Genomic DNA, 13,180 nt, shown 5'->3' with positions numbered 1-13,180 from the left:
TTTTTTCTTTTCAATAGTTGTCCTTGATAAGTACTTCCAACATTTAGCATGAAATTTTTTCTTCATCATTATCTTAGTAACTAGAAATGGGATTCATCTCCTAAAATGAGATCATCACTGGTTTCTACTTCTTGGGGTAACTAGCTTCCAATAAATTCATAACCTCATTATCTTTTTTCAGATATTCAAGTGCTATGTAATGTGTCATTGTTAATTGAGAAATAACAAGTCTATTTTTTTATTGACTTATTTTCTTATTGAGGATTTTTTTCCTTTTTAATGTATTTTTTTACAGGACTAAACTTCTTTTTTGAACATAATTTGCTTCTTTATCCTCATTTTAAGCTGTTTGATAGTTAGCCGTGCTACTCCCTAATATTCTGTTAGGTTTTTGTCAAACAGCTCTGGCCTCAAAGAGTCGTACTACAGTAGGTTCAAATATAACTTGCTTCTTTACCTCTTTCTGAAGACAATTGTTGTACTATCATGTACTCCTCCATTTTGAAATTTCATTCATATTTTTGTTCGTCTGGGTGTGTTGTTGTTGTTATTGTGTAAGTAAAGTTTAGTTTACTTTTTTGCAACTCTTAGTTGAGCTGATCTTCGGTATTAACAAGATCCTAGAGATTTTAATGACGAAGAATATGGAAAAGAAAGACTACATTTGCTACTAATTGGATAATCATTAATGATAACAAGATCGCATATCCCATTACACAAGATTCAACAAAAGCAGCATCAAGGAAGAAACAAGAAGAGCATAGAATTTTGCACTCTCCCATAATTTTCCAGACAAGGAAACAGGAGGAGGTGGTGGTTTACTAGCAACAGTTCTTTCTTTAGGACAATGGTAATTACACCTACTTGGACGTGCAACTCTGTAGACGCCGGTGGTTGTCAGTATATGAATGTCTTTTCTATTGTCTTCTCCAAAAGATGCAGCATATCCTATAGCAGGCATAACACCCTCTGCAATTTCTTCACAATGGATTGGAGAATCATGCGCGCACCTGTATGGGATTTTTGAACTAGTGAAGTTTCTACTGTTTTCAGGATTTTCAATACCTGACCAAATTCCATCCGGATACAAGTCTATGTACAAGTACCTGAAAGTTTGATTCAAAATCAGGTTGAGCTAATGAAACAGTACATGTCTATAGAGTTTCAAGTTCGTTAGCAAAGAAAGATATGCAAACCTTCCATACAGACAGGGATCAGTTTGAGACCGATAGAAGTAGCCACCGGTTATGGACGCTGAACCAATTGTCTTATCAGCTGCAGAGTGGTTGTATCCCATGACCGGGAATATGGGACTATTGGAGCTAGAAGAAGTGTTTTTTTCGGGGACATTTTCTGGTTCGAAGGGATAAGGGCCTTCATAGATGGACCACCCATAGTTTCCACCCTTTGTTATCATGTCTATCTCTTCGTACCGGTCCTATAAGATTCATGAAAAGATAAGTAACCTTAATAGGTGCAGACAATACTGGATCTAGCAAAACCTAACATTCTAGCAAGGTGTTTTAGAGTTTCAGTTGATGACCAAATTGACCTTTAAGTAAGAAGCTAAGGCCTTCGTGAAGAAATTCCTCCCAACATTACTAAAGGTTTCAAAGCACTGGGAATTTTTCAATTAATTCAAGCACATACAGAAAGAGCTAATCTTGCATGAGGGTTCAAAAAAGTTAAGGTTCATCACAAAGAATTCTGGAGAAATGGCCCTCCCATGATTGTCTATGTATTCCAAGAGACTTAGCATATGTCCTGTTCCTGTTTTGGAACTTATCAAGATTTCCTTAAACTAGAAATAGCTCAATGACTATGCTACTGTTTTGCTTAAAGATAGTTAAGTTCCAAACCTGTCCAGCATCTCCACACATGAAGTAGGGAGGTCTTTCTGAATCGAAACTACAACGCCAAGGATTTCTAAGACCCAAAACCCAAATTTCAGGTGCTAATTGCCTGTCATTGTTGTACGGATTATCTCTTGGTATGGAGTAATTTCCCCAAAGCCCTTGATCATGAACTTCATTTCCTGTCAGGCGTTAAATGAGAAAACTGCAGTGTTCAACAGAAGTTTATGGATATAGGCTGAAAGATTTTTTCATACAGGATAAGTTTGCCTAAACTGATTCACGTTTTAAAGTTTATAATACCCATGACAGTAGGATGAACCTCTTCCTTATACGTGCTTTATATTTTTGGAAATTAAAAAGCCACAAAACAAGTCTACAAAATCAACATTTGATCAGCATACTTTGATCCACATCAATCCTCAAGATCTTTCCGAGCAATGATCTCTTGTTTTGTGCAAAATTGTAAGGGTCCCCTTGATGTGTGCCAATTCCAGTCATAACATATAAAAAACCATCTGCAGGGCCAAAGAGAATCTGGCCTCCATGAACTCCCTTATCTGGAAGTCCCATTGTAAATATCCTCCTCACTTCCAATGGCTCAGCACTTTCTGCCTGTCAAGAAGACGATCAAAGTATGTTATCAAAAGAATTTCAATGAAGAAAATCTTCAAATTCATATCATATAAAGCAAGCATGGATCTATACCAAGGAGGGTGTTGATGCAGTACCATTTGCTGTGAACTCTGATACTACAATTTGATACTGGCATGGCACAATGCCACTGTCTATTGGAAGTGTTGCTGGATCACAGCTAATTTCTGAGTTACATGAGCATCTGGCTGAACATCCTGAGTGTCGCAACTTATCACAGTGGTAAGAAACAAAGAAACGACCATTACTCACAAAATTAGGATGGAAATCCATTCCCATTACCCCAAATTGCGCGCCAACAAGCACTTGATCAGTTATATCTAGAAAGGGCTTGGATTCATCAAGCTCCAACACTTCATTAGATCCACCCACAGGAACAGTGGAAATCCATATTTTACCTTGTTGATTCCACAAAAAGACACGGTCAGAGCCATCAGGGTGTGGAGCCATGCCAATGTAAGATCCATTTCCAATTTTGTCAAGGCAAACACCATTTGGGGCTTGATGAGCTTTGTGAATACCAAATGATTGGGCGCCATTTGTTAAGTCCTATAAGTTGATTTCAAGACAGAGAACAACTCAGAAAAAAGTTCCCAAGCAGGAAATGTAACTATGTAAACTTTCATCTCATAATGTTAAAACAACAATTTCTGTTCCCTCATGTTTAAGAGTAAACAAGACTTACTGCGGAAAGAATTGACTCCATGAGAGGAGCATATTCAGGATCAGAGAGATTCATTGCTGCAAATTGCTCCTCCAACTTTAAGTCCTCTGAAGAGACACATCAAATGCTCCCATTAATAGAACAAAAATAGTACAGTTTCATCTCTAATGGTGCTCGTAGGTCCTTTACAATTACAGATAAAAAAATGGAATATAAAAGACAGACAACTGCAAAAAATGCCATACATAAAAAAAAAGTGATGATAGCGCCTTACTTAACTGCACGCTCAAAGCGTAGGAGGCTAGAAAACCATAAATTAACGACAAAATTAGGAGAAAAACATTGCCCAGAGCAACCATAGCAGAAATGACAAAGGAAGGAACTCCAATCTATAAACTATGCCTTATTATACGAATGACAGAACGCCACAGAAACACGACTCTTGGATGATATAATGCACAACATTCCTATAAAGGCCTTCTTGATCTAGAAAGCTACCGTAAAAATCTAGGATATGAGTAATTATGTACATTGTGTTAATCTCAGTGCATATGCCAATCTCAATGCTATTTTAATAACACTAGATTTTTTTTTTTTGGTGCATGGGGAGCCAAAACCTTCCCTATATTTTATCTCTCAATCGTATCCCATCTAAGACTGATTACCAAAAGGTTTTACTTTTGTTTGTACAACTTATGACTAGAAAATCACAAATTGGAATACTCAAAACACAGAAATAGAGAAAAGCACAAAAACTAGTATTGGCTCTTGTCTGCTTGGAACAGACAAAGGACTACATATTTAAGTAAGCTCAAGCAACTAAGCAAGCACTTAACCAGGGCCCATTATTGATACTAGGAAGCATTATCACCAACAAAGTAGTACTATAATAAAAAAGGGAGGATAGATTCAATTTTTCAATAAAAAAGAGAAACTTAAGTAGAATCCAGAAGAATATTCCTTACAACGATCAGTAGTACAACCTCTTCTCATATTGCTTCAAAGCTAATGCTTGATCGCAAATGGGTTGTCTAAAGCATCCATATTAACATGATATCGACCCGACCATGAATCTGCACCCGTTGATTGTACCAACGATTAAACCTGTAGCATGTGATGAAGTTGCAGTGACTGGACTCAATGGATTCTGCAACTGACCGACCCTTCTCTTCTTGGATGCCATCCATTACAGTCCTCTCTATGGCAGCGTTTGTATGAAAATTTTACCGTAAGCCTATCTCTTGTTCTAGCCCATTTACTAACCCAACAACACACAATTCAATATAAGGAGGAAGAAAAGACTTTTCACCACCTACAAAGACATTGACACTTCATATATGAGAAAACATATCAACATTTTAGCTTTGCATTACCAACAAAGAATTAACTAGAATAGCAACACATAACTCTCATAACGTGCACACTGTATAACTACATAAATCTAAATACATTTTGCTTTCATAACGTGCACACTGTATAACTACATAAATCTAAATACATTTTGCTTAGGCCAAGGCCAACATCAACAGTTCAATTTTGGGAGATAATGTATTAGGAGAACTACCCTCAAATTTGTCAGTTCATATTTTGGTACCACTGAGAAATTAGAAATCCCATTTGCTTCTTGTAGCCACCATAGCCTTGGTGGAGGCCCATGTACAGATATCTTTCACTCTGTCGTTAAAATCCAGCAAAACCGGCCAACTCTGGCGGAAATATATGGGCACATTTAAGTGCTTAAGTTTTATGCAGGCACAGTGTAAAATATATCCACACTCGAGATATTTTTTTAGGTAATTACAAGTGATTACCTTGATATTACAGGTTAAAATTCGTTGATCGTGTAAATAAAATTTTATTCTACCGGTATGTATAAATTACATCCCTAATTTAATAGGGAAATTTGCGCTTTTAGTTCATGTAATATCGGTAGATTATGATTTTGGTATATAGTTAATTTATGCTTGTGTTATATCTCTCCTTGTTTCAATTTACATGAACATATTACTAACTGGGGAGTCTTTGAGGTGGTTATTTGACCCTCCGCTAAAAAATATTTTTCATGTGAGATGTAATTATCACATTTTAAACTTAATTGTTAAAGATGGTCTTGTGTGTTTTGACGATTCTATTCAAAAAGTTAGAGATGCAATTGTGTTTCTTTTTTGTAATGCTAATAGGGGAAGACTTAGAGATTTTAAGAATTGTTGTGTGGAAAATAACCTTAGACCTAGAAAAATTCAAGTAGAAATTGAGACTAGGTGGAACTACACTTACATTATGCTACAGCAAGCATATGAGGATAGGATTCTCATACAACAAGTTCACAACAAATATAATATTAATAATGATGATTGGTTAAATTTTACGCATTGGGAAGATGTTAAGGAATGTGTTGAACTCTTAGAATTTTTTTATAATGCAACTCTTGCTTTTTCTAAACAATTCTATCCCACGGTAACCGAATTTTTAGCCTACTTAGCGAAAATAGCTAGAGTTTTACAAGAGTATAAATATAAACCCGGTTATCAAGCGGCTATTTTTGGTATGACAACAAAATTTAAGAAGTGTTTTTTTCTCATCCCAACTTTATTTATATTGGGTTCTCTTTTAAATCCTTGTTTAAAAATGTCTTATACTAGAGCATTGGTTGGTCAAATTTATACATTTTTAGAAATTGAAGAGGGAGTTCAACCATCTTTAGCTGAAGCCTAACTCGCTATTGATGCCGAGTTTAGAAAAGTTTTTAGTCATTATTCTAATTTGGAAGAACATGCTACACCCGTTACTCCATGCCCTACTACTTCTTAAAGTAGCAAAAAGGGCTTGTCGGGTTTGTCACATTTAAAAGTTTTACATTCATAGCCAACTCCTTCTTGTAGTGCAAACTTTGATGAATATAACTTTTATTTGATGCAGCCAAATGTGGATATCAAGGAACTAGATGAGTTGGACGTCTTAGCATGGTGGAAGAAATACAAGGCAAGTCATCCGATACTCTCAAGAATGGCTCGAGATATCCTTACGGTTCAAGTATCAACCGTGGCTTCGGAGAGTGCATTTAGCCAAGGAAGACAACAAATTGGAGACCATAGACACTCATTATCCGGCTTTCGCTTGCAAGTATTAGTGTGCATTCGCAATTGGATTAGATCGGAGCGACGCAACCAAAACTTAGAAGCGGAGGAAGGCGAAGACGAAGAGATTGAAGATTGATAGCAAGTGGACCGGACCAAATGGAATACTTTGAAGATATCTCCATGGCCGAATATGATACGGGGGAAATTAACCAAATGATTGAGAATTGGTGATTTTATTATTCTACTATTTCTTTGCAACTCATGTATTATTTGCAAGTTAAAAAATACTACAACTTGCAAATAAATGTTATCCAAGAATGAATAAAATATATGACTCATTGAGCTTTCTTGTATTTATTTGTGTTCATATTTTTACTTATATTAAGTTAGGAATATACCTAAAATATACTAAGAATATACTTATAATATACATCTACTTAAATTAAAAACTAGAAAGTTATATACTTGAAAAATAACTAAGATATACTAAGAATATATTTATAATATATAGTATACATATAGCTTAAACATATATATATATAACCTAAGTATATAGATATATATAAGTATATTCTTAGTATATTTTAGGTATATGTAGTATAACTTAAGCGTATATTTCAGGTATATGTAGTATAACTTAAGCATATAACTTAATATATATATATATATATATATATATATATATATATATATATATATATATATACACTTATATGCTGTATTGCTGACTTGCTGTTAGCTTGTTAGTCAGTAAATATATAAACTTTACTTATAAACTTATATAACATATGTAAATATACCTACAATATACTAATAAATACTATAATATATATATAATATACAAAAAAACAAAAAAAAAAAGTTTTGGAAGTGTTTGAACCGGACCGGTTTCGGGTTTTTAACCGGTAAACCAGAACCGGTTAAACCGGAACCGGTGGCCGGTTTCGGTTTTTTAACCGGAAACCGGCCGGTTTGTTAACCGATTACCGGTCTAGTCGGATTCAAACTATAAAAGTAGAAATTAGTATTTTTTTTTTAAGTAGAAATTAGTCATAAAAGGTTTCGGCTAGTTGTTATAATTATAGTTTGGCTAGACTTGGGAATTTGAGTGTGCTTTGTCACTCTCCCAGTAACGTCGATTAATATTTTTTGTTGTAATTAATGACTTTTAACTATTTACAAATATTACTACTATCCTTTATTACCCAAAAAAAAAAAAACAAAAAAAAAAAAAAGAGAGTAGCAATGATAAATGATGGAAATTTTATTTGAAATTTTTATTTAGAAAATTTTGTTCTTTAATTTTATTCTTCATAACCACTCGCACATACATTCGTACTTCGGAACTCATAAGGCCACAATTGCCTAATTGCTTGCTTCTTAAGTTACTACAATTTTGTTTCCTTAATTCCAAAAGTTACTGAATCTGGACAATTTAGGGAACTTGAGATCCTAATTCTACCCAAACCAGGCTTCTATAGTTACCGTGGTTTCCTTTATTTTGAAAATTTTCCAAACAATCTAGGAAAGTTTAGATTCCTATTTCTACACAAACTAAGCTTTCTCAAAGTCTATAAAAGACTTACATGGCAGGAACAACTGGTTACACAACCTCTTCTGTTCATTTAGGTTACAACTTTATAATTTGCAGTATCACTGCACTCTCTCAAATTCCCAATTTTCTTAAGTTATGGACTCATCGCAGCATAACGTTGCCATAGGAGTAACAAACCCTAAATCCAACGATGAGGAGTCGAAACAAAACCTAAATAAAGTCATAAATTCAATGGATAAAACCCTAGGAATTCTCCACCAACTTTATCTCACCATCGACTCTTCCTACAATCAACTTGCCCTTGTTCAAGGCATGAATAATCTTGTGGTTGAGCTTGATAATATGGCCAAATTGGGAGATAAATGCAATAATGTTCATGTGCCAATGGAGGTTCTCAACTTAATTGATAATGGGAAGAATCCAGATGAATTTACAAGCCATGTGTTGAACAGTTGCATCGCCAAGAACCAAATCACTAAAGGCAAATCAGATGCATTCAAGGCTTTGCGACGCCATCTCCTCGAGGAAAATTACGGACAACTTTGACGCAATAAAATCTATTCTTAAGAGTCCATGAATCCAAGCCCGTCTTCCTTTAATTTTATATTGTTCTCTTCCATTAATTAATTTAAGTTTTACGGCCTCCATCTTTAGTCCAAGTGTTCTTTCAATTGCTTTTATTTGCTTAATTTGTGATTTTATTATGAATTCCATGATCTCATCAATTTTAGATATATCACTGAAAGTGTATATATGTACGTTTTGTAGCTGTTGGCAAAATCTTGTGAGATTTAAATTATTTTTGTACCAAAGTTAGATTACTTCTTTCCAATATTAGTGGGTAAATCTACTTTTAACTATGGTTAAAATTATTGATGAAGTAAGTAAATTTGGGCCTTTGACATTTAAATATAGGTGTCACAAATTTAAATAGGAACTTTGGAAATGGAGAATGAAATGCAGAGGAGTCTCATCTAGCAATATTTGCAGTTAAGTTTTATGCACGGACTTTGTAAGAATATTTATACTCCCTCCGTCTCAAAATATTTATCGTCCTTATTAAAAATATTTGTTGTTTTATTTACCCAAGATAAAAATAAGTAATTTTTTTCCTATTTTACCCTTGTATTTATAAAATCAATGACCTGATTTTATGAGTCCAAATACAAATATTTAAGAAATTTCATCATTAATGGAGTAAATATTTATTGAGGAGAGAGAACATGATGAAATGTGTTAAGAGGGTAAAATAGTCAAAATGCTACCCTTATAAATGCTTTCTCAATGGACGTGTAAATGAAAAATGCGACAAATATTTTGAGACGGAGGAAGTACAATCAAGTTGCATCTTTTGATGAACATCATTCAGTAATTTAGTAAATATTACCATTGACATGCTATTACAAATTAAAATTTACAATGTTAGTGTATATAACTTAAATCCATATGTTAATACGGAAATTTGTGCTTTTAATTCTTGTAATACCATTATCAATAGATTCTTATTTTGGTTATGTGGTATATGGTTAAACATATATATATATATATATGTATGTATATGTATGTATGTATATGTAATTTTAATTAATTGAGATGTGCACTTTTAATCATTATGCTTATAAATCTTCACAAATTTAACGAATTATTAATGGTTAAATCATTTAATTATTTATCTGTTATGTTAAATTTTTGTTGTTATTCTATATATATTTGAGGATAAGATGACTCTAAAAATAATTTAAACATAACATATTTTATATATTAAATAAACACACACATTTTAATAAATTCAAGATTAAATATATTAGTAAAACATCACAAGAACCAAATCAAAATCTACCAATAACTAAAGGATAAAGATGTAACTATCCGGCTATGCCATATAAATAATGGAATCTGCACTCATAAGGAATATGTCAGTTTTAAATTCTGTTTCTGCAATTTTTAATTTAAATGACAAGTATGTAGACAAGTTACTTTAATTAAGTGATCCATTGTGGCACAATTATTTGGCATATTTAGTGCTGTAGTATATAGTAGGAGATTTTACAACTAGAGTAAAATGAACGTAAATGTTTGTATTTTGCTATATCTGAACAGAGTATAGCAATTAATAAAAACTTTCGGCGTTGTTGTAACAGTTTGACTAGACTTGGGAATTTGGGTGTGCTTAATTTCACTCCTTGTAACTTCGAATACTATGTTTTGTTGTTGTAATTACTTTTAACTATCTATAATATTACTATCCTTTATTACCATAACGAAAGAGTAGCAATTATAAATGATGGAAGTTTTATTTGAAATCCATTAGTTAGAAAGTTCGTACTTAAATTACCTAATTACTTGCTTCTCAAGTTACTATTTTGTTTCCTTTAATTCAAAATTTTTCGAAACCCGGAGAAGCTAGGAAACTTGAGAATCCTATTTATACACAAACTAGGCTTTCCTCAAAAGTCTATAAAAGACTTACATGGTTGGAACAACAACAGAACACACAATCTCTTCTGTTCATTTAAGTTACCTTTCAACTTTCTAATTCACAATCATGCCCTCTGTATCATCTCCCCAGCAAAAAAAATTGAAGATGGAGAATCTACAAACCACCTATAAGCACAATGTTTGGACAGACGATTTTATCATTCCGAAGACAATGAACTTGAAGAGCATCAACTACAACAACCCTTCTACCACTCCATTATTCTTGATTGAACTTCGCGTTCAAGAATTTGTCCGATATCTGCCAGAGAGAGATTCTATAGTGGAGGAACCTCGAGGTCCATTTATGGTGGAATCTTTTTGTTTGCCAAGAAACGCTGTGATTCGTGAAGATGTTATAGATGATAGCCTTTGCGAAATACTAAACTCTGTAGGTGTGCTTCTCAAATCAATGCTGCCCATTATCCGAGGTGTCTCTTCCTTTGCTCGGACCATGATGTCTATACCTGCCAATTTGGGCCGCCCTCTGCTTCCTATTGTTATCGGCATTGAGGTTAACAGTTGGGATCCCAGAGAAGCAGCAATTGCGTACGAGAGAAAACTTCGCCAAAGAATTAAAGATGAACATACAGGGTCTGTCTTTCACCCTATTTAGGTATAAGGTATAGGGTTGAAGCCTAGCGCAGTATATGTAATTTACGAAGTTATAGCGAGAAGGAGAGAAAGCTATTATATGCAATCTTGATTAGTTTAATTTTTAGTTTCAATCAATGTTATGGTTTTCAATACTTAGATATATGTTGCTGGATGTAATACTCGTTATAATTAGTGGAGTATTTGAAATTACAGTTGCAATTTAGAATTCATCTTATACATCGTCATTTTTATCATAATTCGTAAGTTCCAGATGTGTTTCATGCAATTTCTTATCTGCACAATTTTTTTGGCTTTGATGGTTATATCTTTTATGTCCTTGATGCACTCGAAGCTTCTGCCTTGGATGATTGTTTATAAGTTTTAATTGTACTGAACCACACTCCATGGACCATGGATCCGTAGGCCAAACTGGTCGTGACAGGGAACTAGTTCTGCATTAATACCAACATGCGACTACTTCTTGAATGGTAACTTGCAATTTGCCAAATCATAATGTAATCAAAACATCGGAATTTGGATATATTTACATAAGCCAAGCAGAATGCATGTTATTCAAAATGCACCTAAGAGAAGAGCTACATTATTTCCAGAAGACAAACAAATACCCAAATGAGACAAATTCTTTGGTTCTCGCTGTTTCATAACGAACTCTTTGGATCTGGAAGACTGATCAAGCCACCATCGACCAGCAAGTCATGTCCACTGACAAATGCAGAATCATCCGAAGCTAGAAACAGAGCTGCATCCGCCAAGTGCTTCACATTCAATGTAATACCTTTCAAACTAGTCAGTGGCCCATACATTTTCAGAATCTTCATTGATGTCTCTGGCTCCGCTTTGGTCATCAACGGCGTCATCACTGCAGATGGTGAAATACTATTCACCCTTATTCCATACTCACCCAATTGCCTCGAAGCTGATCTCATTAGGCCTAAAACAGCATGTTTCGACATTATATAATCAGTCCGCCAGGGTCCTCCCCTGCTTGCCGCGATACTGCCTGTACAAATGATGCTCCCCCTAACGCGCTTCTCCACCATGGCTCGTGCTGCGTGCTTCACACACGCTGCCATGCCTCGTGCGTTGACTCTCATCACCCTGTCAAATTCGGAAAGATCAAGATCGATTATTTTTTGACCTGAATTACCAACAGTTCCTGCGTTACTGAACATGATGTCAAGCTGACCGTATTTGTGGACAGTCCAATCCACCATGGCTTTCACTTGATTTTCATCACTGACATCGCATTGCACGAAGGTGCAAATCTGTAAAGGGATGGATTCCGCCACAGCTCTGCCCCTTTCTTCTTGGATGTCGCCGATGACGACAGCGCGTGCCCCGTGTTGGGCAAAGAGGCGTGCTGTTGCTTCCCCTATGCCACTGGCACCACCCGTTACTATGGCCACTTTGTCTTTCAGCTTCTGCATAATCGCCGCCACTTTTTTTTTTCGTTTTGTGCTTTTATCTTCCAGAATATGCTGTTTCTTGAGAATGGAAACATTACATTACATTACTTTACTTTACTAAGCACCGGTTGGTGCTCCTTTTTCGTCATGCATTGTGGACCCCCCCACTAAAAAAATAAATAAGCATTGGTTGGTGCTCCTTTTTCGTCATCCGAACTCCCCATAAAAAATAAAAAATAAAATTTTGAGCTCCATATTAAACAGGCTCATAAAAAATAAAAAATAAATTGTAAAAAAAAAAAATTGTGCACCCTATATATATTAAACAATAATTAATATTAAAAAAAATTATGGGCCCCATATTAAAAACCATCCAGTATTAAAAAAAAAAAAAGTAGAATCCATCACATTCAAACTCACGGGAAAAAATAAGTGGATCCCATATTAACAAAATCAAGCAATATTGAAAAAAAAAATGAATCTCATATTTAAAAAACGGAAAAAGGCCAAAATTACCCCTGAACTTTGAAAAATAGTTCATCCATACCCTTCGTTATACTTTAGGGCCAATTATACCCTTACAGTTATACTATGGGGTCAATTATACCCTTCCGTCTAACTGTTGCCACGTGGCATCATCCCAGCCCTTCAAAATTATTTTATCCTCAAATAATTTTTTACTCACTAAAATAACCAATCCGACCCGAATTTTTTTTTTCAGCAAAAATAATACGGATAATTTTTCCAGAAAAAAATATAAAAATTATCCGTATTATTTTTGCTGAAAAAAAAAATTCGGGTCGGATTGAGTTATTTTAGTGAGTAAAAAATTATTTGAGAGTAAAATAATTTTGAAGGCCTGGGATGATGCCACG

General features: G+C 34.5%; 3 protein-coding genes across 4 annotated transcripts; 1 reads left to right on the top strand and 2 right to left on the bottom strand.

Annotated features, from left to right (window-relative positions):
* Positions 1-543: 543 nt before the first annotated feature.
* On the bottom strand, positions 544-4,889 carry LOC132634226 (HIPL2 protein-like). 2 transcript variants are annotated; one of them, XM_060350511.1, is made up of 7 exons: positions 4,736-4,889; positions 3,193-3,278; positions 2,562-3,056; positions 2,258-2,468; positions 1,860-2,035; positions 1,197-1,438; positions 544-1,106 (listed from the first exon to the last, which is right to left on the bottom strand). In XM_060350511.1, the coding sequence occupies exons 2-7, from the start codon at positions 3,244-3,246 to the stop codon at positions 713-715; spliced, it is 1,572 nt and encodes a 523-aa protein (XP_060206494.1). In that variant the 5' UTR covers positions 3,247-3,278; positions 4,736-4,889; the 3' UTR covers positions 544-712. The 2 variants fall into 2 exon arrangements, with proteins under 2 accessions (XP_060206494.1, XP_060206493.1); XM_060350510.1 differs by lacking the exon at positions 4,736-4,889 and having other exon boundaries at positions 3,193-3,926.
* A 3,052-nt stretch (positions 4,890-7,941) lies between these two features.
* Positions 7,942-8,352, top strand: LOC132631405 (mediator of RNA polymerase II transcription subunit 10b-like). Its single transcript, XM_060346979.1, has one exon. It carries the CDS (start codon positions 7,942-7,944, stop codon positions 8,350-8,352), a length of 411 nt encoding a protein of 136 aa, XP_060202962.1.
* A 2,993-nt stretch (positions 8,353-11,345) lies between these two features.
* LOC132634225 ((+)-cis,trans-nepetalactol synthase NEPS1-like) lies at positions 11,346-12,404 on the bottom strand. Its single transcript, XM_060350509.1, has one exon. It carries the CDS (start codon positions 12,324-12,326, stop codon positions 11,538-11,540), a length of 789 nt encoding a protein of 262 aa, XP_060206492.1. The 5' UTR covers positions 12,327-12,404; the 3' UTR covers positions 11,346-11,537.
* Between the last annotated feature and the right edge of the window lie 776 nt (positions 12,405-13,180).

Source organism: Lycium barbarum, chromosome 3 (genome assembly GCF_019175385.1).
Source record: "Lycium barbarum isolate Lr01 chromosome 3, ASM1917538v2, whole genome shotgun sequence".
Taxonomy (NCBI): Eukaryota; Viridiplantae; Streptophyta; class Magnoliopsida; order Solanales; family Solanaceae; genus Lycium; species Lycium barbarum.
Note: the sequence above shows the minus strand (reverse complement) of the source record. Positions and strands in the feature narration are given on the sequence as shown.